Below are 20863 nucleotides of genomic sequence, written 5' to 3'. Positions count from 1 at the left end.
GGTGCAGGAATTGAAGAGTTCGATGTTGATGGAGTCTAGACTCTAGAGGAAAGAAGTAGAGAATGAAGAGATTTTGGTGCAAAATTAGAAGATTATTATTACTCCCTCTGTCCCACCATTTTAGTCCCTTATTTCATTTTGAGATGTCCCAAAAAGATAGTCCACTTTTCTAATTAATACTATATAAAAATATTATTTTTACTAAATTAACCTGATTTAATGCTTCACTTAAATGTGAAAAGGATGTGTGAAAATAATAAATAAGGGTATAAAAGATAAAAATATAAAAATTAAATACATTTTCTTAATATGTGTGAAAAGTGGGAGGGGACGGAGGGAGTATATCTTAAGCCATAAGATTAGTGGATTAATTAGTGGGCTAAAAATTTATTATTTTGGCCCATTAACTTGATAAAAGCCGTAGTGTTGTTTTTAAGGTTAGGAGTTTTATTAGTAGAGGTTATCAATTTATCATTGTGGCGGCTGGTGTTTGGACGGCTAAGGCAGAACACGAGTATTTTCATTATTTTCTTCTTGATAGTTAATACTTGTTCATTTTGGGTTTTCGAAATTTAGATTGATCAATTGAAGTGTTCCGGTAACAATTTTATTTATTTCAATTCATTCGATTATCTATTATGTTTTATTTGTTCAATTTTGTCGTGTTTTATTTTAATAGCATGAGTAGCTAATTTCTTAATTTGACGATAATAATGAAGTACTGATTTAATATTTGTGAGACCTAATTGTTCATATAATTGATTTCTATTGATTTCGATTTATTCCTTGTGTTTAACGACAATTTTGATTTTATTTAAGTCTGATCAATTTAGGTTTAATTGGATTAAAGTCAATTGATTCCTTCAATCCGTAATTGTTAGAATATGGCTGATTAGTGATAAAGCTATCAGAATGAATAGGAAACCTTTTAGTTTCTAAAAAAAACTTATCTTTTTCCATTGTATAATTTATTTTTCATATATTAGTCATTTTCTCAAATTTATAGACGCCGCCAATTGTAAACTTACAATTGGAAATCGTGAATTGTAAAATTCACGAACTAATCAAATCTAGAACAAGTAAAGAAAGAACAACGAGATTTTACGTGGTTCAATTCAATTATCAATAACCTACATCCACAACAGACGAATTGAATCACTATATTTCGAGTAAAGATTACATATTACAGAATCAAAGATTGCTTCGAGCTCAACAGCAGCCACGCTTAGCACTACTATTTTTCTCTCTGTTTTTCTTCACACTCATTCACACACAAGGAAATTACATTCACATTTGATTTCTCTCTGCATTTACTTAAAAAAGAGAAAGAAAATTACATTCACATTTGATTTTTATTTACTCACGTCACATTATACAAGATTGAAAAGTTAAATATACTAATTATAAAAAAAAAAGTTAAATATACTACTGTATGATATAGAGATTGATATATGACATCTCAATTTATATATTTTACGATATCTAATTATCATTATTATTTATTAAATACTTAATTGATCTTCAAATCAATATATTTCAACAATTCTTTTATAAAAAAAAGTGCTCCCCGCGAAAACTGCAAAGCACTGGACAACACTAATTTAATTAGGAGATGAAATTTTGTATTTTTATTGGTTATTGTGTTCATGGCAATCTGCAATCACGATATAAATAAGTACATAAATTTGTACGTGAAAGTGATATACGCTCCATCTAATATGGAGAAAAGAAAAACAGGCAACTAATCATAAGTAGATAGGCAAAAGATCATAAATAAGGAAAAAAATTGTTACAACAAATCACATTCATATATGGAATAAAACGTGCAATACTGAGTTTCTTAGTATCATATAGAACATAGAGTGTATGTAGATCTCTTTTCTCATAATGCTAGTACCAATTTATTGACCTTATTTAACAACAATATACAATCCCCCATAAAGGGAGATTCAAACTCTTATTAATAAAGAAGATTTAGGGAGCAAAAGTAGTTTGTTTTACTTCTTGCTAAGGAAGTTTTTGAACCAAAATGCGGATTGCTTGGGAATTCGTTGAAGTCCATTTTTACGGTCCACGTAATAGAAGCCAAATAATAGTGTATATCCTGAATTCCACTCATAATCATCTTGAAATGTCCATGCAAAAAAGCCCTTCACATTCACTCCATATCTGACATCACAAATAATGGTATATAAATATTCAGATGTAAATATGTAGTTGTAAGATAAATGCGTATGTATCCAAGTCACTCCTATAATTTCTTACAGTCATATAGTTCCTAGTGATTTTGATCATTTGTACGAAATCGTGAACCACATAGAGAAATGATAATTTCTATGCTATACTCTTTGTTAAAACTAATTTTTGGGACTAAATGCACAACAAATAAATGCCACTCAACTAACATTAATTTCAAGGCTTTGTGAAAATCTCTTGCTTAGGTATCGGCAAATTTTTTTATTTTTATTTATTTATTTATTTTTGGGAAATTGAAGAAAACATAATTAAAAATTATAATAAAGTAAGAGTGGTACACGGTGGTACACACTAAATAGTGGGACAGAAGATTCCATCTGGGAGGGGTGGTATACATACCGAATTGCTTTTTGAAGAGCTTGTAAATGTTGAACGTAAAAATCAATTCGTTGCGGGTCCTGAGTGCTTTGTTTGATGGTAACATTATTAAGATCCGGAATTCCTGAATAAGTAGAACAATGAAGATACTAAAATAGGTCAAGTGAATGATAAATAAATGGAATATTGAAATTCAACAAAAAGGTATTATTATCTACTCATGCTCTATTTTTGCTTGATGCCTCGAATGTATGCATTGACTCAATAAAAACAGACTATTGGACTTGGAAAGTTAAGTAAAACTAATACTCTCTCCTTCCCAACTCAAATGGTGCGTATTTCTTTTTGAGCTGTCCCAGCTAAAACGGTGCGATTTTATTTTTGGTAATAATTTTACACTACAAATAATGTGGCCCACACTCATTTACACCATTTTACACTACAATCTTATTCTCTTTCAATCTCGTACCGAAAAGAAGTACACCATTTAAGTTGGGACGGAGGAATTACTAATTAGTATTAAAAAAGTATTTCACATACCATTTTCTGTGATATAAATGGTAGGACTCTTGTACTTATCCTTCGTATAGACTAGAACTTCATAAAATCCTTCGGGATAGACATAAAACGCATCCGATCCAGTCTGAGATATAATATTAAGACATTATAATAACCATTAAACAAAATGAAATAACTAATTAAAAAAATGAATTATTGGCATGTAAATACATTAACTTTGAACAAATTTTTGTTTTAACATTAATTTTAAAACATGTCGAATAATACATAAATTTTTAATTTGTTTGAAATTTTTCACAAAACAATATTTTCTTCAAATTGAAACTAACGTGATATTGGACTTTTAATATTGGCGTGTAAATATATCAACGAATTTTAGTTTTTAATATAAACTTAAAAAAATGTCAAAAAAATAGTATGAACTTTTAATTTCCTTGGAATTTTTCACATAGTAAAATTTCTCCCAAATTATAACTGACATGGCATTAACATGCAAATTGAAATCGACGTGACATTGACATAACAAATTGAACCTAAAGTGACAATCAAAACAACATTATTATTATTATTATTATTATTATTATTATTATTATTATTATTATTATTATTATTATTATTATTATTATTATTATTTAATTCCCCCACCCCCAAATGGGCCAAATCTCGACTCACTCTCAGCAAAACCATTGTTCTTTTTGGTGGGGTGGTGTTCCAACGACAAATCTCGCCGAATTAAAATCGGGATTTGAGAGTGGAGGAATTAATTTTATTTTTTTTTTAAATAATAATCATCAAAACATCGTTGTTTTAATTGTCACTTTACTTTTAATTTGTCACGTCAATGTCATATCAGTTTCAATTTGGCGGAAATTTTACTTCCTTTAAAATTCTAAAAAAATTAAAGATCCATGTATTATTTTGACACTTTTTAAAAGTTCATGTTAAAAATCAGAATTCGTCCAAAAGTTTGTATATTTACATATTAATAACCATAATTTTATTTTGCCACGTCAATACCATGTTTGTTTGAATTTGCCACATCAATTTCATGTCAGTTCGGTAATAAATTTCAAGCAAATTAAAAGTATTAGTATTTGATATTTTTAAAAAACTATGTTAAAAATCAAAATTGATCTAAAATTGATGTATTTACACGCTATAGATGAAAACTTACAGGATGACCAATAGGCACGCCGTTTTTGGAACCTAAAATAAAATAGTGAAAAAATAAATTAAATTATGACATTGTATGAATTATTTTAATTAATCAGATGGTAACATGGATATCTAAATTTTCTGTAAAAATATAAATATATTTTTTTCTTATATTCTTTTAAAATTAGCTTAAGTCTAAAATAATTAAATAGTTAAAAACATGTATCCGTACTTCTGCAGTGCGAGTGAAAAATTAGAACTAAATACTTCAATATCGTTTTCCTCCAATTCCCCTTTTTGACTCTTTAAATGATCACCACCGTAGCATCGACACCGCCATCGAAAGCACAAAAATTTGGGTATAATCGGGTTGATCCGCATCTAAAATAGTGGTATTTATACTATTTGGGTCAAGATATGTGTTTAAATTAGGGTGTGAATCAGGGTTTAATTAAGTGAGGATGCAATCCGATTGTACGATACACTCGATTGTACCCAAGATCATCTCCATCGAAAAAAGTGTTTATATTTTTCAGTCTACTCCATTGTCAATTTTTAAATCTGCTCCTAGTTCAACTACTTTTAAGTTGGAATTCTTTTCAAAAATATTAATTTCTCAGCCACTAGTATATTATCTCGATTCTCGAACACACATAGAACATAATTTTATGATACTATACAAATTGATTGAAATAGATTTTGGACACTTACGCCATGGATATACGAATCTCAATGGTCGAATATCCTATAAATTCGTCGGGTCAGTTAAATGGTTACGCTAGGTTGCATGGATCAAATAAATTAAAAGTTAATTAAATTTGAAAATATCTTAAAATTAAGATATACTTACCTGAAAGGAGAGCCATGCTATCTGTTGTATAGCTAATATTTCCATTGCGAGATAACTCATGGGCTGCATAATTTGAAGTATAATAATTCAATCCCAAAAAGTCAAAAGCTCCCTTCAACAATGCCTTCTGCTCCTTAGTGAATTTTGGCAATCGATTTCCCACTAAACTTCTCATGATCTTTGGATAATCCCCATAAACTAGAGGATCTATAAACCTAAGTATAAAATAATATTAAAGAAAATAATTAAGTAATATATCATAAATATAATTAAAAATATAATCCAACTAAATTTTACTCACCACCCATAGTTGAAGTCAAGTGCTCGTTGTGATGCTTCAACATCAAGCCTGCTATTTGAATATGGTACAAACCATTCGCTCACCAAGGTTATCCCTATTTCTCCTTTTTGCTTTCCCTATAACAAATTTTTGTCATAATACCTTGACATGTGCACTAAGATAATAAATTATTCAATAATACAAAGAGGAGTAAAAAAAAAATTAATTAACCTGATATTTTTGCTTGTATAGTTTGACAATTTGTGCATGACTAAGAAGTAGATTATGTGCAACAATGTAAGGCTCAGTTGCTGAATTTCCTTGTGCACATTTGGCTCTATCGGAGCATCTTCCTGGTGCTAGGATTCCAATATCTCCAACATAACCACCGGTAATGAAAATCGATGGCTCATTAAATGTAATCCAATTCTTAATTCGGTCACCAAATTCTTTGAAACATAACTCCGCAAAGTCTTTTAAATCATCACTGTCACCAAAATATATAATTTTACTCAATTCTTATATATGTATTTAGTTGGTATAATTATAAGAAGCAATATCTTGTGAAATGCACTCACATAATTAGAGGACTTAGAAACCCTTCATACTCATCCTCTAGTGCTTGAGGAACTTCCCAGTGGAATATTGTCACGAATGGAATTATACCTACAAATTTATCCAAATTAAAAGAAACTTATTTAACAGAGAAAAAAAGTATACAACTATGAACTGTTTTTAGTGATAACAAATTAAATACATTCACCTCTTGCAAGGAGTTCATTGAAGACATTGTTGTAGAAGGCAATCCCTGCTTTGTTAACTCCGGCACTTAGCTTCCCACCTAATAAAACACCAAAAAAAAAAAGAACAAAACAGAAAAAAAAAAAAAAAACAAATGTAAGTGTTCTTTGAAAATTAAAACAAAATGTTGTTGCCCATTTAAAAACTTGGTTGGATTTTGTGACAATTTTTTTTTATTGGATGCTAAAATAGGTAACTTCTTCAACAATATTATGGATCTCTACGTTAGTTGAATTTTATAAGGCCACAAATGTGATGATATTTTTTCACATAGTATATTTTTATAATCTTTTTAAATTTACCCTCAAGTGGGAAGCTCTCTATCTCTAATAAATTTTTCTCTCTCTCTCTTTCCTTTCTCTTTCTTCTCTTTTCTCTCTTTTCTCTCTTGCTATATATATACACAAAAACTTGGATCCAATCGGTTGCACCCGCATCAAGACCCTGATCCGCATCCTGATCCGAACTCATTTCTTAATCCAAATCGTATAAATGACACTGCCTATAATTGATACTATCCGTTTATACAAATGACACTGCCTATAACTGAATAGTATCAATTATAGGTAGTGTCATTTATATAACCGAATAGTGTCAGTTATACACAGTGTCATTTACAATGTTATAATGTAATTTATACGCAATGCCATTTGTATAACCGAATAGTATCAACTGTAGGTAGGGGTGGAAAATCGGGTTGCGGGTATCGGGTATACCCTCACCCGTCCCGATACCCGCGCGGGTATCGGGTACCCGATACCCGCAAAATTCGGGTGGAGGGTCGGGTGCGGGTATCGCATCCTCAAAAATTGCGGGTAGAGGGTACCCTCGGGTATACCCGCGGATACCCGCATTACCCGCAAATAACATTATAAAATTAAAATTAAATAATTTTATTAGATTTTACTTTTAGGAATTAACCCCCAAATCCCCAAAACTCCTCCTAGCCCTAATTTTTCATCTCTTTTATGGATAATCGATGAAATAGAAATGATATTTTCAATTTTTTTTGTGAAATGCGGGACAAAATACCCTCTCGCGGGACGAAATACCCTCCAGCGGGACCAAAAACCCGCAAAATTACAATTAAAACAAAATTCGCGGGACTGTGAGGGTACCCTCATACCCGCAGCGGGTATCCGCTGCGGGTATTCGGGTACCCGCACCGGGGAAGAGGGTCGGGTGAGGGTGCCGTTTTCGGCGGTTTTCGTCCCGCGGGTACCCGCATTTTGCGGGTAGGGTACCCGCGGATACCCGATTTTCCACCCTAACTGTAGGCAGTGTCATTTGTATAACCGAATAGTGTCATTATACGATTAGTGTCATTTGTATAATCAAATCGTGTCAATTATACACAGTGTCATTACAATATTATAGTATCATTTATACGCAGTTTCATTTGTGTAGCCGAATAGCGTCATTTAAACAGTTCGGATTAGGATCTGAACTCGGGTCTGGGTCTGGGTGCGAGTTCAACCCGATTGCACCCAAGACCACCTCATATATATATGGGTGGGCTACCATGAAAATACTCTTAAGTGTATAAAATAGGAACAAACTACCGTCCATTTATCATAAAGGAACCGCCCAGATCTAAAATTAAGTCTTTGGACGATTCTTCAGATTTGCACTCGTGATTCGTAAATAAAAGGCCCAAAGGGTAAAAAGGTCATCTTGTCTTTCTCTCTCTACTCCTATTCTGTTGCTCTTAGATATGGAAAGATTTTTATTCCATATCAGAGATGATTTCTATGGAATGAATTGAATGTGTAGTCTTTGTTAAAGATACGTATTTGCATAATAAATGTTACGAATTGTGGTCTGAGATGGAATGAGTTTTAAATGATTGACAGAATATGAAGTAATATTGTACAGTGGGAATTTTGTATATTATAACGAATTTTATGTGTATCTGTTACGAATTATATGTTATCTATTAATAGTGCACAACGAATTTTATTAGCATATGTTACGAATTATATGTTTTATAGACTTAAAAGTATTTTTATGTGTATCTGTTACGAATTATATTAACGAATTTTATTAGCATCTGTTACGAATTATATGTTTTATACACTTAAAAATATTTTTATGTGTATTTGTTACGAATTATACGTTGTCTATTAATTAATAGTGCATAAAGAATTTTATTAGCATCTGCTACGAATTATATGTTTAATACTAATGTATACTTAATTGATCATGCTTGAATTAATCTAGTTTTTCTTCTTTACAGTTCTTGAATGATTAGGTTAAAGATTAATCTTAAAGATATGATTAGATATGGAAATTGTTTTGTAGTCAATTAATGAGAATTTAAAAATTGATAGTAACCTATAGTAAGAAGAATGTAATTACTAAATTATCCTCCCCAAATGTGGTGTTAATTATATGGTTGGAAAATAGGTAAATCAAGACCACTAGATCTTGTGAATCCAATGGATGACATTAGTTTCTATTTTATACATTAAAAAGTGTTCTTATTTTAATATATGTGTGTGCGTGTGTGTGTTTCTTTTCACTCTAGCTATACGTAGACACATGCCATTATATATAGAGTTAATACATGAAAGTACCCACTTTTTTTTAGTAAAATTAAAATTTACCCACTCAAATAAAAACTTAAAAAAATACCCACTTCTTGTGTTAAATGACTAAACTACCCCTAATATTAAAATTAAAAAAAAAATCACTACCCCTGCCCTGCCCACCCCATCCCCCACCCCACCCCCACCCCCCCTAACCCACCCCCAAGCCAAAAAAAAAAAATTTAACCCCCCATGCCCTGTTCTACCCCTAGACCCCCGACCCCACCTACCCCACCCCCCCAAACCTAAATTTTTTTTACTCCCTCCCTGCCCCTGCCCCTGACTCCACCCCCAACCCCCCTCCCCTCCCCCCACCCCCGACCACCTACCCCAAGCCATTTTTTTTGTGAATTCAAACTTTAAAAACTCAAATTTACAACTACTTGAATTCACAATCAAAATAAATTCTTGTTGTGAATTAAATTCTGATTGTGAATTCGACTGTCTAGGGTTAAGGATTTAGGGTTTATGTTTAAAGGTTTATGGTTTATAGTGGATTTAGGGTTTAGGGTTTAGGGTTTAGAGTGGGTTTAAGGTTTAGAATGAGTTTAGAGTTTAGGGTTTAGAGTGGGTTTAGGGTTGTGAATTAAATTCTGGTTGTGAATTCGACTGTTTAGGATTTAGGATTTAGGGTTTAGGTTTTAAGGTTTAGGGTTTATGGTTCAGGGTTTAGGGTTGTGAATTTGACTATTTAGGGTTTAGGGTTTAGGGTTTAGGGTTGTGAATTAAATTCTGGTTGTGAATTCGACTGTTTAGGGTTTGGAGTTTAGGGTTTAGGGTTTAGAGTGGGTTTAGGGTTGTGAACTAAATTTTGGTTGTGAACTCGACTGGTTGTGATTTTCACAAACAACAAATTCTTGTTGTGAATTAAATTCTGGTTGTGAATTTACAACCAAAAAAGCTCAAATTCACAACGAGTTGTGAATTCCAAAAAATTCTACTCCCTCCGTCCCATGAAGCATGACACATTTCTTTTCGGCACGGGAATTAAGAAATTGGTATTTTGTGTGTTAAGTGTAGTAGGTGAAAAAGTGAAAATGTAAATAAAGGGTAAATTTTTTGCCATTTTTAGAAACGTGTCATGTTTCGTGGGACAGACCAAAAAGGAAACTGTGTCATGCTTCGTGGGACAGAGGGAGTAATTGTGAATTAAATTTTGGTTGTGAATTCGATTGGTTGTGAATTCACAACCAAAAAATTCTGGTTGTGAATTAAGTTTTGGTTGTGAATTCTACTGGTTGTGAATTTACAACCAAAAAAGCTCAAATTCACAACTAGTTGTCTTGGTTGTGAATTCTCAAATTCACAACTTAATATTCTTGAATTCACAACTAAAACAAAAAGTAACAACCAATTCGATGAATTCACAACTGAATTGCTAGTGTTCGTTGTGAATTCGAGTTTTTTCTAATTTTAAAACTCGATTTCACAACCAATTTGATGAATTCACAACTGAATTGCTAGTGTTAGTTGTGAATTCGAGTTTTAAATCTCGAATTCACAATCAACTCTATTGCTAGTTGTGAATTAAAGTAGTCGTGAATTTGAATTTTAAAACTTGATATTTGGGGGGGGGGGGAGGGGGGTGGGGCAGGTGTTGGGTAAAAGATTTTTTTTTTGGCTTAGGGGTGGGCGGTGGGGGACGGGTGGGGTAGGGCCAGGGATGGAGTAATTTTTTTTTTGGCTTGGGGTGGGTAGTTCGAGGCGCTGGGGGAGGGGGGTGGGAGGAGTAATTTTTTTTTTTGGCTTGGGGTGGGTGGTCGAGGGGTAGGGGTATGGGGAGGGGGAGGGGGTAGGGGTGGGGGTCGGGGTCGGGGCAGGAGAGGGGAGGAGTAATTTTTTTTTGGCTTGGGGGGTGGGGTGGGGTCGGGGGTCTGGGGGGTAGATAGCCTGATAGGGTAGGGTAGTAAAAAAAAGTTTTTTTTTTTATTTTTGGCTTGGGGGGTGGAGGTAGGGTGGGTGGTTGTGGGGTCGCGGTGGGGTAGGTGGGGCAAGGGGGAGTAATTTTTTTTTGGGCTTGGGGGTAGGTTGGGGGAGGGGGGGGTTGGGGTGGGTATGGCATGGGGAGTAAAAAAAAACTTTTTTTTTGGCTTGGGGGAGGGGTGGGGGGAGGGTGGGCAGGGCAGGGCCGGGCCGGGCCGGGCCGCAAGGGGGAATAAAAGTTTTTTTTTTTTTGAATTTTGAATTTAAGGGTAAAGGGTAAAATGGTCTGTGTGGGTATTTTTTTAAGTTTTTATTTTAGTGGGTAATTTTTAAGTTTATTAAAAGAAATTGGCTATTTTCAAAATTCATTCTTATATATATATGAATTATGTCTTTGAAAATTAAATAGATTGCACTAATTATAAATAAAAATAAGTAAATAAGTGTGTTTTATGAAAAACATATACTGCTCAATTTAAAATAATTTCTGAGTTGCCTTATAAAGGTCGTAGCTTGAGGCATTTAAATTTGACCTACTAAAAAATGTATTTAAAATTAGGTGACCGACTCATGTATGATCCGCCTTTTAAGTATTATCAATTAAATCGCAATTTATTGGGTGTGACCGTAGCATGGGATGCGACGGGTCGACCCGCGCCCCAAACCCGCCCTCTTGATCCGAAATCTTGACCCGCGTGGGTTTGACCCATGCTCCTAATTATTACATTTGTTTATAATAATTGTTACTTTTAATAAACATAATATATATACATTTGTTCATATAAATGTATATTTATGTTAATATAAGTAGTTAACATCAATATTGTGAAGAAATATAATATTTTAAAAACATTACCTTTCTTTATAATAATAATAATAATAATTTTTATTACATTTCTCCATATCAAATATTACTTTTTATATAACAATGATTACTTTTAATATGCATAAATAATTACATTATTATTTGATCAAATAATTATTATCATAAGAAAAAGTAATTATTGATATGTATAATGTTTTATATTGAATGAAGGTAAATATTTATATTAAGGGTTAATTGCCCCTAAATACACCACTTTTGCTTGAATTCTACAATTGCACATCACCTTTAAAATTCGCCCCTAAATACATCATCTTTCCTTAAATTCTACAATTGCACATCACCTTTAAATCCGCCCCAAAATACACCACCTTTATATTTTTTCTGTTTTTGCACATGACTAAAAAATCCTCAAGAAATAAATTAAAGTGTTAATTTATAAATTTAAATATCTTTTTAGCAGCGGAAATATAATAAAATAAAATTCTTTATAAAAATTTATAAAGAATTTTATTTTATTATATTTCCGCTGCTAAAAAGATATTTAAATTTATATTTAACACTTTAATTAGATTAGGGTGTTACCACTTTAAATGACATGGCTTCCAGATTGGCAAAACTGTGTCGTTTTGAATGTTATGATCGTATGTGTTACCATTTAATTAACGTGGACAATAATTGCATGTTCCCACACTAAGTATACTATGTATGCTTATCCCATATTTAATATTTCAGGTAAATGACATTGGAGGCGCGTGGAGAGTCGAATGGGCGAGTCGAACCTCTTTAAAAAAAATATAAAAAAAATGTTTCTTTCAAACTCATTATACTTTTGATTATTGTAACTCTAAATTCCAATTTATATCGAATTCGTGTGAAATTTATTAAAATAAAAGTTTCATTTTATTTTCTTGATATCATGACTTGTTTATTTTTTTAATTCAAGTTCTTTCTAAAAATTTATTAGAGAATTTATTTCTTTACGAAAATACTTATATATATATATATATATGATTTTAAACTTTATAAAGAATTTTATTTTATTATATTTCCGTTGCTAAAAAGATATTTAAATTTATAAATTAACACTTTAATTTATTTCTTGAGGATTTTTTAGTCATGTGCAAAAACAGAAAAAATATAAAGGTGATGTATTTTGGGGCAGATTTAAAGGTGATGTGCAATTGTAGAATTTAAGGAAAGATGGTGTATTTAGGGGCGGATTTTAAAGGTGATGTGCAATTGTAGAATTCAAAGAAATGTGGTGTATTTAGGGGCAATTAACCCTTATATTAATGTATACATTTGCGCGACCAAATGTATATCTTATGCTTATTAAAAGTAAATACTCCTATTAGGGTTTAGTGTTCATATTTAGGGTTTAGCTTACAAAGTTTAGGGTTTAATTTACAGAATTTAGGGTTTAGAAAATATAATACTTTATATTAAATGAAGGTAAATACTTATATTTATATAAATATACATTTGTGCGAACAAATGTATATCTCATGCTTATTAAAAGTAACAATTATTATAAACAAATGTAATAATTTAGGATTTAGGGTTTCGGGTCTGGGGCGCGGGTCGGGGCGGACCCGTCGCACCAGAGACCGACCCTAATTAAATTAATTGAGATTAATTAAAATTGTAAAAAAAAAATAGTTATCCATGTATATCAAAATTTTATTGATTCATATTTAAAATTAACCATAACTGATAATTATCAATAATTAGGGTGACCACATCAATATATGCGATTGCAGCTCTTAAATGGTAGGGCTATCAAACTGGGGTCAAAATGGTTCGGTCTGACGAGTCAGCCCGACCCATCTGTAATTTTGATCAAACTAGGCTACAAATTTAAAGGTCCAAAAAATATTAGGCTTACCTGGCCCGACCCGTGTGGCTCGGCGGGCCAAGCAGATCACAGGTCAAAAAAATTCGTTGGGCTTTCGGGGTCAAATTGACCCGTCATTTTGTTCTATAATTAATTAAAGATTTGTGGTAGTGAATTCACTGAATTGTTACTTGTTAGTTCATGAATTATTTTTCGCTATTTCAGATTTGTTGGAGATTTGAAATGTTTATTATGAATTAAATTATGATATTTTTTGTAGTGATTGTGTGTGGTTGTGTATTTTTACGTTGTTAATAGGTTTTATAAAATTAAGAATATGTGATACTCCCTCCGTCCGCCAAAAGTAGACTACTTTGGTTGGGCACAAGATTTAATAAAATTGGTGATGATTTTGATGTAATGGAGAAATGGTCCCACCACTTTATGAGATGTGTGGTTGAGATTGAATTTGGGGTGGTTTTTTTGTAAATAAAGAGTGTTTGTAAGGATAAAATATTAAAATGGGTGGTGGGACCATTTCCATAAAAGGAAAGTGGTCTACTCTTTGCGGACGCCCAATATAGTAAAAGTGATATACTTTTGGCGGACGAAGGGACTATAAATTTTATCCAATTTTGGTCTGTCTTGGCCAGACTCTCTCGGTAATCCGTGTAGACTGGGCCAATTTTGGGCTGGGCATCATTTTCAACGCCCCATATATATTGTGGACTGTCCCGATCTGATCTGACCCAAAAACTCACTCCGAAGGTTTTGACATTCCTACTAAAGGGGATGAGATATTTAAATATTTTAGACTTTAATTTATAAACAGTGAAGTCAAAGATTGAATTAAGACCAACGCTCCATCCTTCTAAGTCAATAAAAAATGGGATTATAGCCAAAAAATACACGAACTTTGATAAAAGTTGCAATTTTCACCTGAACTTTCAAATTAGCCAAAATATACATGAACTTATATTTTTTGTTGTAAATTTCACCTGAACTTGCAATGATTGAACTCCGTCGAGGTGAAATTTACAACAAAAAATATAAGTTCAGGTATATTTTGGTCAATTTGAAAGTTCAGGTGAAAATTACAACTTTTATTAAAGTTCATGTATTTTTTGGCTATAATCCCATAAAAAATCAATTGCAACTCTAGTGAGAAATGCGCCATTGTTAGTTCTTTATTGTTCAAGTGAGCAATTAATTGTAACTCTAATAAGTTTTATCTTATGCTTCTTTTCGATTCATTCAAGAGTGGAATTACGTAAAAAAAATAAAATAAAGAATAAAAGAGCTTTTATAATTATCTTACGAGGTAATATTCGTGGCCAAGAAATAGACATTCTAAAACTATCCACTCCGATATACTTCAAAGTCTCCACATCGTCCTGTCAAATAATATGATTAAAAATATAAATATAAGATCAAGTTGAGTAAATCAAAAGATTAAAATAAGTTTAACATGCCATTTAAGTTATATTAAAGGATACGTTGGCAAAATATCTTCTCGATATTGATTTTACAAAACAAGAAATATTATGAACAATATTTCCGAGCAGAAATCATTTTGGTATTGAACTATATTACTATCAATTTTAGATTGTTGTGATCGAATTCATGTCTAATTTTTTTTTTCATAAAAAGGCGCTTTATTTTAAAGAATTAGTCTTAATAAATAAAAATAATAAGGATATATCCTAAAATTTTGGAATATCTTAAAATCATTGATTATTTTTATCATTTAAGTTTGTTTTGCTTGATTCTTATCCTATCAAAATGGTAGGATTAGAGTAATCTTACTTTGGGGATAAAAATACTCAATCTCATTTTATCAATTATGCAAAATAAACGCTCCCTAAATATGTGAATTTATTCAATATTTCACACTTTCAGTATTTCATTTTTTATTTGGTATAAGAGATAAAACACACAAAGCATTAAGGCAAACCTTAGGGAATGAATTAAACTCAAAAGAGTGGCAGACGAAAATACTCCCGGCACCTAAAAGGAGATGAACTCTACAGCTTCATTAAAATTTTGTGGGCAAAACTTCAATATTATTTATTTTACGACAACATATACATATTTTAAAGGACTTTAAAAAGTCTATAGATTTTAAAGGACTTTCGAAATTCATAGACTCCGAGTGGAGTTGCGTGGAGTTTAGAGGAATCCATCGAAATCTCAAGTCTGAAGCTCGGATTTCGTCATTTGTATTTTTTTTGACAAATCCATCAGAATCCATGGATTGTTAAAATCTATGAAATGTTGAATACCACCTGATTTTAAAAGACTTTAAAAAATCTGGTTTGAATACCTCTGAATTTTAAAAGACTTTAAAAAATCTGGATTGAATACATCTTGATTTTAAAGGACTTTTAAAAGTCTGAATTGAATACACCCAAACTTTCGAAATCCTTTAAAATCCTACAGAATCTCAATCCAATACACCCCTTAATTTCGTTTCAGTCTCAGATACAAGTTGTATTTACAGTGTAGCTAATTTGATTAAACTAATTTAGAAACAAAGTTTTGGATTTATATAAATGTAGCAACCAAGTCAATACAGGTGAGACATGTTAATTTGTATTCCTAATAATTAAATCATAATTACAAAACCAATATAAACAATCAATAAGTCAGATAATTTTCTTGGTTGAATTAATTATTCTGCTTAGGACGTATACAAAAAAATGAGATTTGCCTGTCTTTTGTTTAAATTGTATAATCAATTCCACAAAACAAAACAGAAATAAAAATAAAATGAATAAGAAGCACAAAAATAGAAAAAGAAGAAGGGGTCAACTTATAATACCTTATATCGATTATAGAAATCGTTGGCTACGTCCCCGTTGGTCCTGTCAGCTATTTTTCCTACAAAGGTGTCGGTGCAAATTAAAATGAGTACTTTTATTTGGATAAAATATGTTCAAAAAAATAAATATTTTAAAAAAATGATTTATTTAATTGTTTTGGTTTAATATTTTTATTTAAATTTTTTGGTTTTAATTTGAAATAAATTTAGTTAGTTTTATTATTTTATGCACATTGTAGGTTTTTTTAATGAGAAAATATCATATTAAATCCTGAATTATATATACCCATTTTTATCAAAAATACCCTGAACTATACAAACTGTTCAATTTGTATCAAAAATATCACGCATGCTTTTTTCGACCCCCTGAATTGTGATGTGGTTCGTCGGATGAGTTATTTAATTTGGGACACCCCAAATAAAATACATGTCATTAATAATGGGACCGTGAGAGTATAACATTTATCCCTATTATAATACACAAAATCTCCTGTACACTCGGTTGTATGGTACACTCGGGTCCATACATCGGAGTCTACAATGTCATTTCGATAACATGATAGTATCATTTAGTGTTAGTGTCATTTTAATAAAGTGTTAGTGTCATTTTAAGATAGTGTTATTTATATAATATAATAATGTCATTCGTAAAATAAAATAATGTTAGTATCATTTTAAAATAATGTTATCATTAGTGTTATTTAAAATTAGTATTAGTGTTATTTACTCGAGTGACCACCTGATTATAATATTGTTATTATTGATAGTTTTTCCATAAACAATAATAGCGTTGAATTAATGCATCAACAGTTTTTACATAAATAACGTCATATTTGTCCCACCGAGCTAGGGGTGAGCAAAATATCCGAAATCCGAATATCCGATCCGAACCAAACCGAAATTTAAAATTTGGTTCGGATTTTTCGGATTTTCGGATCGGATCGGATTGAATTTTAAGCAAATTTCGGATTTTCGGATCGGATCGGATTGGCACCTTAAAAATCCGAAAAAATCCGAAATCCGAATTATATTTATAATATAATTAATATTATAATATTATAAATAAATATATATAATTATTAGTTTTTAAATAGTTAAATATTTCTAAATTCTAACCCTATACTCCCATTTTGGTTGATTATAATTAATGGCTTGTTAATTATGACCTTAATTTGATTGTATTATCTAATATGTTAGGTTGACATCTATTTCGGATTTTTCGGATTTTTTCGGTTTTCGGATTTTTTTTTTACATTTCGAATTTTTTTTCACATTTCGGGTTTTTCGGTTCGGATCGGATTTTATCCGAAATTTTTCGGATTTTCGGATTCGGATTTTCGGATAATACGGTTCGGATCGGATTGAATTTTAGGAAAATTTCGGATTTTCGGATCGGATCGGATCAGGCAAAAATCCGATCCGAAATCCGAATGCTCACCCCTACACCGAGCTATGTCATAGCCTAGCTAGAACTGGTATTGTGATGAGAAAATGTATTCACTTTTATCACAGTGTAACGAGAACTTGTATTTTGTCCATTTGATTTACAAAATTATCTGTGTTAAAAGTATGCTCTGTCGGTCGTCTTAAAAATGTGAACTAATAAAGTAATTAAATATACTGAAGTAAAAATTTTATTTTATGAAAACGGATAAAAATGATAAATTAGATACTCATTGGGCTCGTTCCATTTGGTTTCGACACAGTTATTAAGAAGAGTATTATTAGGGTGCCTCCAATCATAAACTCCATTTTCAGTTTCCAAAGTGACACATCATTGCCACGTCAACTTTAGAAACTCACATACTTTTTCTATTACATCTCCTCCAACAATAAACTAGTTTCTTATTTTTTTAGGGTCTCACTATAATACATACTCCATTTATATATCTATATATACATTAATTTTATTTCAATTATAATTTGTATATTATTTACATATTTTAATTATATATTTAAATTAAATTTTATATTGATCAGAAATTCAATACCCGTTCGTGATTGCAAAAAGATATAAAAATTACACTTCCAAAAATTTGAACTATACATATGGCCCCCTCAATTTTATCTACAAGTGATTCAACAAAGCAATATATATATCTATTTTACGTAACATATATATATATATATATATATATATATATATATATATATATATATATATATTCAAAGGAAAAAAGCAAAATGGGAACACCAAGTCACCAATACTCGACTGAAAACAAGAAATTGAAGGAATGGGGCCGCCACTATTCGGCTGAAATCAACAAATTAAAGAAATGGGGCCCGCGCCTGGGACCCGCTATGTCAGCAAAAACTGTTTCCCAGTTCGCAACCAGTTTCTCCATTTCTTTTTGGAAACCAGTTTCTTTTTCTCCCAATGGTAGTTCTCAATTTTAGAAACTGATTTTTTCAACCGTTGGAGGCACCCTTAGTGATTTAAGTGTGTAGGTAATAAAAGTATAAAATTAATAAAGAAGGAGATGAAATGTGATAAAGTAGGAGAAAGAATGTAATAAAGTGATAAAGTAGAAGAGAGAATGTGATAAAGTGATAAAGCAGGAGAGAGAAGGTAATTAAGAATTTTTATTGTTTAGTTAATTGTTACCATTTATAGAAATGAGACAAGATCAGTGGGACAAACAAAAAAGGAATACGGGACATGATCAATGGGACGGAGGGATTACTTCTTATGTCCCATTAATAATGACTCATTTTTCTTTTTCGTTTGTCCTATTAATAATGATCCATTGAAAAAAACTACTCTATCACATAAAAAGTTGATCTCCACAACTATCTACCGTTTTTATCTTTTAATCGCAATTCTTCTTAATTACCGTGCCCAAAAATGGAGAGTTATACTTAGTGAGACGGAGGGAGTACATTTTTATAAAAAGAGAGTATTATAAATCAATTTGAACTATGCCTTTTTAATTTTAAATGTGAAAAATAAAATAACAAATTAAGCTTTGCATAACTAGGAAACACAAAAATGTAAAACAATTTTTTTGATAAACAAAAAACTCTTGCAAAAATGATATAAACACCTGGATATTTGTGGGTGAAAGTGTCCCATATACTTGGTCCTCTCCCATCTTCAAATGCAGCGCCTTCATACTTTTAATACAAACATGTAATCGAGATTAAGAAAATGGTTAACATGAAAATGGAAAAATAAAATTCCAAATTTAGAAGTATGATTAATCGATAACAAGAATTGTATTTGAACTCGTCTAAAAAAAAAGAATTGTATTTGAACTATTTTTTTAAGGGTATTATTCATAAATATTGTTCCTTATAACGTTCTACAACCAATTAGGAAAAGAATCGGTCCACAACACATTGTATTCGAACTACTAAAAATAGACCAAACTTATATCTGTAGATTAATTAACAATATCAATATACGGGGAAGGCTAAAATAAGAACGCTTCTTAAAATATAAATTAGGAACCATTTTCAGCCCTTAGATCATCAAGATCTACGGTTGATTCATCACCTTGTTGGATAAATTAATAGTCCTGAGTTCGAATCCCAAAGATAGCAAAAAATTATTTTTCGCAATTCATGCATTTATACAATTTATTCATGCGTGTTATACATAAAATTCATGCATTTTTACTGGTTCGTAATTCTTAAAATAAGGGTGGTTTATTGAATAACCGCCCCCATCAATATACTTTATTATATGATAGATTGTTTTGACGAATGCGTCAAATTTCAGAAATACTTTTGCAAATTACCTTTTCCTCGAAATATAATAAAGTATTGGAAATAAAAGTTTAAACGATTAATTAATAAATATACTTGATAGGCAGAGGAGGCAGCTCCGAATATGAAACCAGGCGGGAAACTGTGACGACTGAGATTGCGAGGCGACGGCGTATCAGTTGAAGCTTTTCCTGCAAAAGATGAAGACACCAAAAATAGAAGGAAGATAATGAGGAGAGAGGCAGGAAGAGAAGGCATGGCTGTTTGTTATGTGAAACTTTCATCTCATTCCACGCACCATTAAATACAGACTTCAGTATCAATTACATGGATTTAAATAACCAAATAATGTGTTTATACATTGATAACTCTGCTATATATCTATTTAATAGTTATTTATTACTATTTTGATTCATTTAGTTTGGTTCCATATTATTATCGGTGTCGGCCGATTTAGAGCCGTCCAAAATTTACATCTGCCCGTGACCCGTCGATAAGATGACGGAAAGAAGGTGACACGTGTACCAATAGACTATGTTTGGTTGATAATTTTTTTAAAAAAAAATCTACCTAGTTATAAATAACTTGTTCAAATTTTACAAATAACCAATATCACAAACAAGAACCTTAATATAAAAAAGGCTCATCGTCATAAAACAATCTTTCAAATTTTTGCACATTAATCTATCAATTACATAAGATGAGAATCAAGAAGAAGGTGGTGGTGGAAGTCTCGTCGCGAAAAGCTCGATAAGGCCTTGTCATGCCTCTAACTAAGCCTACTAGGCCTCAGCCACTTGTTGTTGTCGTTCATCTCTCTATCTTCGAGCTTCCATCTGATCCTTAAATCGAGTCATGAAGGCATTTCTCTCCTCACGTCGCTTTTTTTGTCTTTATGGGAGTTCGTGCTCTTTCTCCATGATGCAATGCAGATCAATGGAGGGACCTTGGAAGTGAGATGTTCCACTCAACTCCTCAGATCTT

General features: G+C 31.6%; 1 protein-coding gene across 2 annotated transcripts; it reads right to left on the bottom strand.

Moving 5' to 3' along the window:
* Window positions 1-1786: 1786 nt before the first annotated feature.
* Window positions 1787-20322, bottom strand: LOC131015985 (beta-glucosidase 12-like). Of its 2 annotated transcripts, XM_057944519.1 has the most exons (13): window positions 19976-20322; window positions 19216-19285; window positions 16172-16230; window positions 14669-14744; window positions 6142-6219; window positions 5957-6044; window positions 5610-5865; window positions 5400-5515; window positions 5099-5313; window positions 4268-4299; window positions 3115-3217; window positions 2596-2698; window positions 1787-2169 (listed from the first exon to the last, which is right to left on the bottom strand). In XM_057944519.1, exons 1-13 carry the CDS (start codon window positions 20135-20137, stop codon window positions 1998-2000), a joined length of 1530 nt encoding a protein of 509 aa, XP_057800502.1. In that variant the 5' UTR covers window positions 20138-20322; the 3' UTR covers window positions 1787-1997. The 2 variants fall into 2 exon arrangements, with proteins under 2 accessions (XP_057800502.1, XP_057800503.1); XM_057944520.1 differs by lacking the exon at window positions 2596-2698 and having other exon boundaries at window positions 19976-20217.
* Window positions 20323-20863: the final 541 nt, after the last annotated feature.

The sequence above is a fragment of the Salvia miltiorrhiza genome, chromosome 3 (assembly GCF_028751815.1).
Source record: "Salvia miltiorrhiza cultivar Shanhuang (shh) chromosome 3, IMPLAD_Smil_shh, whole genome shotgun sequence".
Lineage (NCBI taxonomy): Eukaryota > Viridiplantae > Streptophyta > Magnoliopsida > Lamiales > Lamiaceae > Salvia > Salvia miltiorrhiza.
Note: the sequence above shows the minus strand (reverse complement) of the source record. Positions and strands in the feature narration are given on the sequence as shown.

What these genes read in the sequence shown, in the direction of transcription:
- LOC131015985 (XM_057944519.1), bottom strand. Translation starts at nt 20,137, where the DNA reads ATGCCTTCTCTTCCTGCCTCTCTCCTCATTATCTTCCTTCTATTTTTG. An exon ending in ATTTCTATAATCGATATAAG is followed by an intron (nt 14,745 to 16,171) that starts GTATTATAAGTT and finishes ATTATTTGACAG; the next exon opens with GACGATGTGGAGACTTTGAA. An exon ending in TTTCTAAGTCCTCTAATTAT is followed by an intron (nt 5,866 to 5,956) that starts GTGAGTGCATTT and finishes TTTTGGTGACAG; the next exon opens with TGATGATTTAAAAGACTTTG.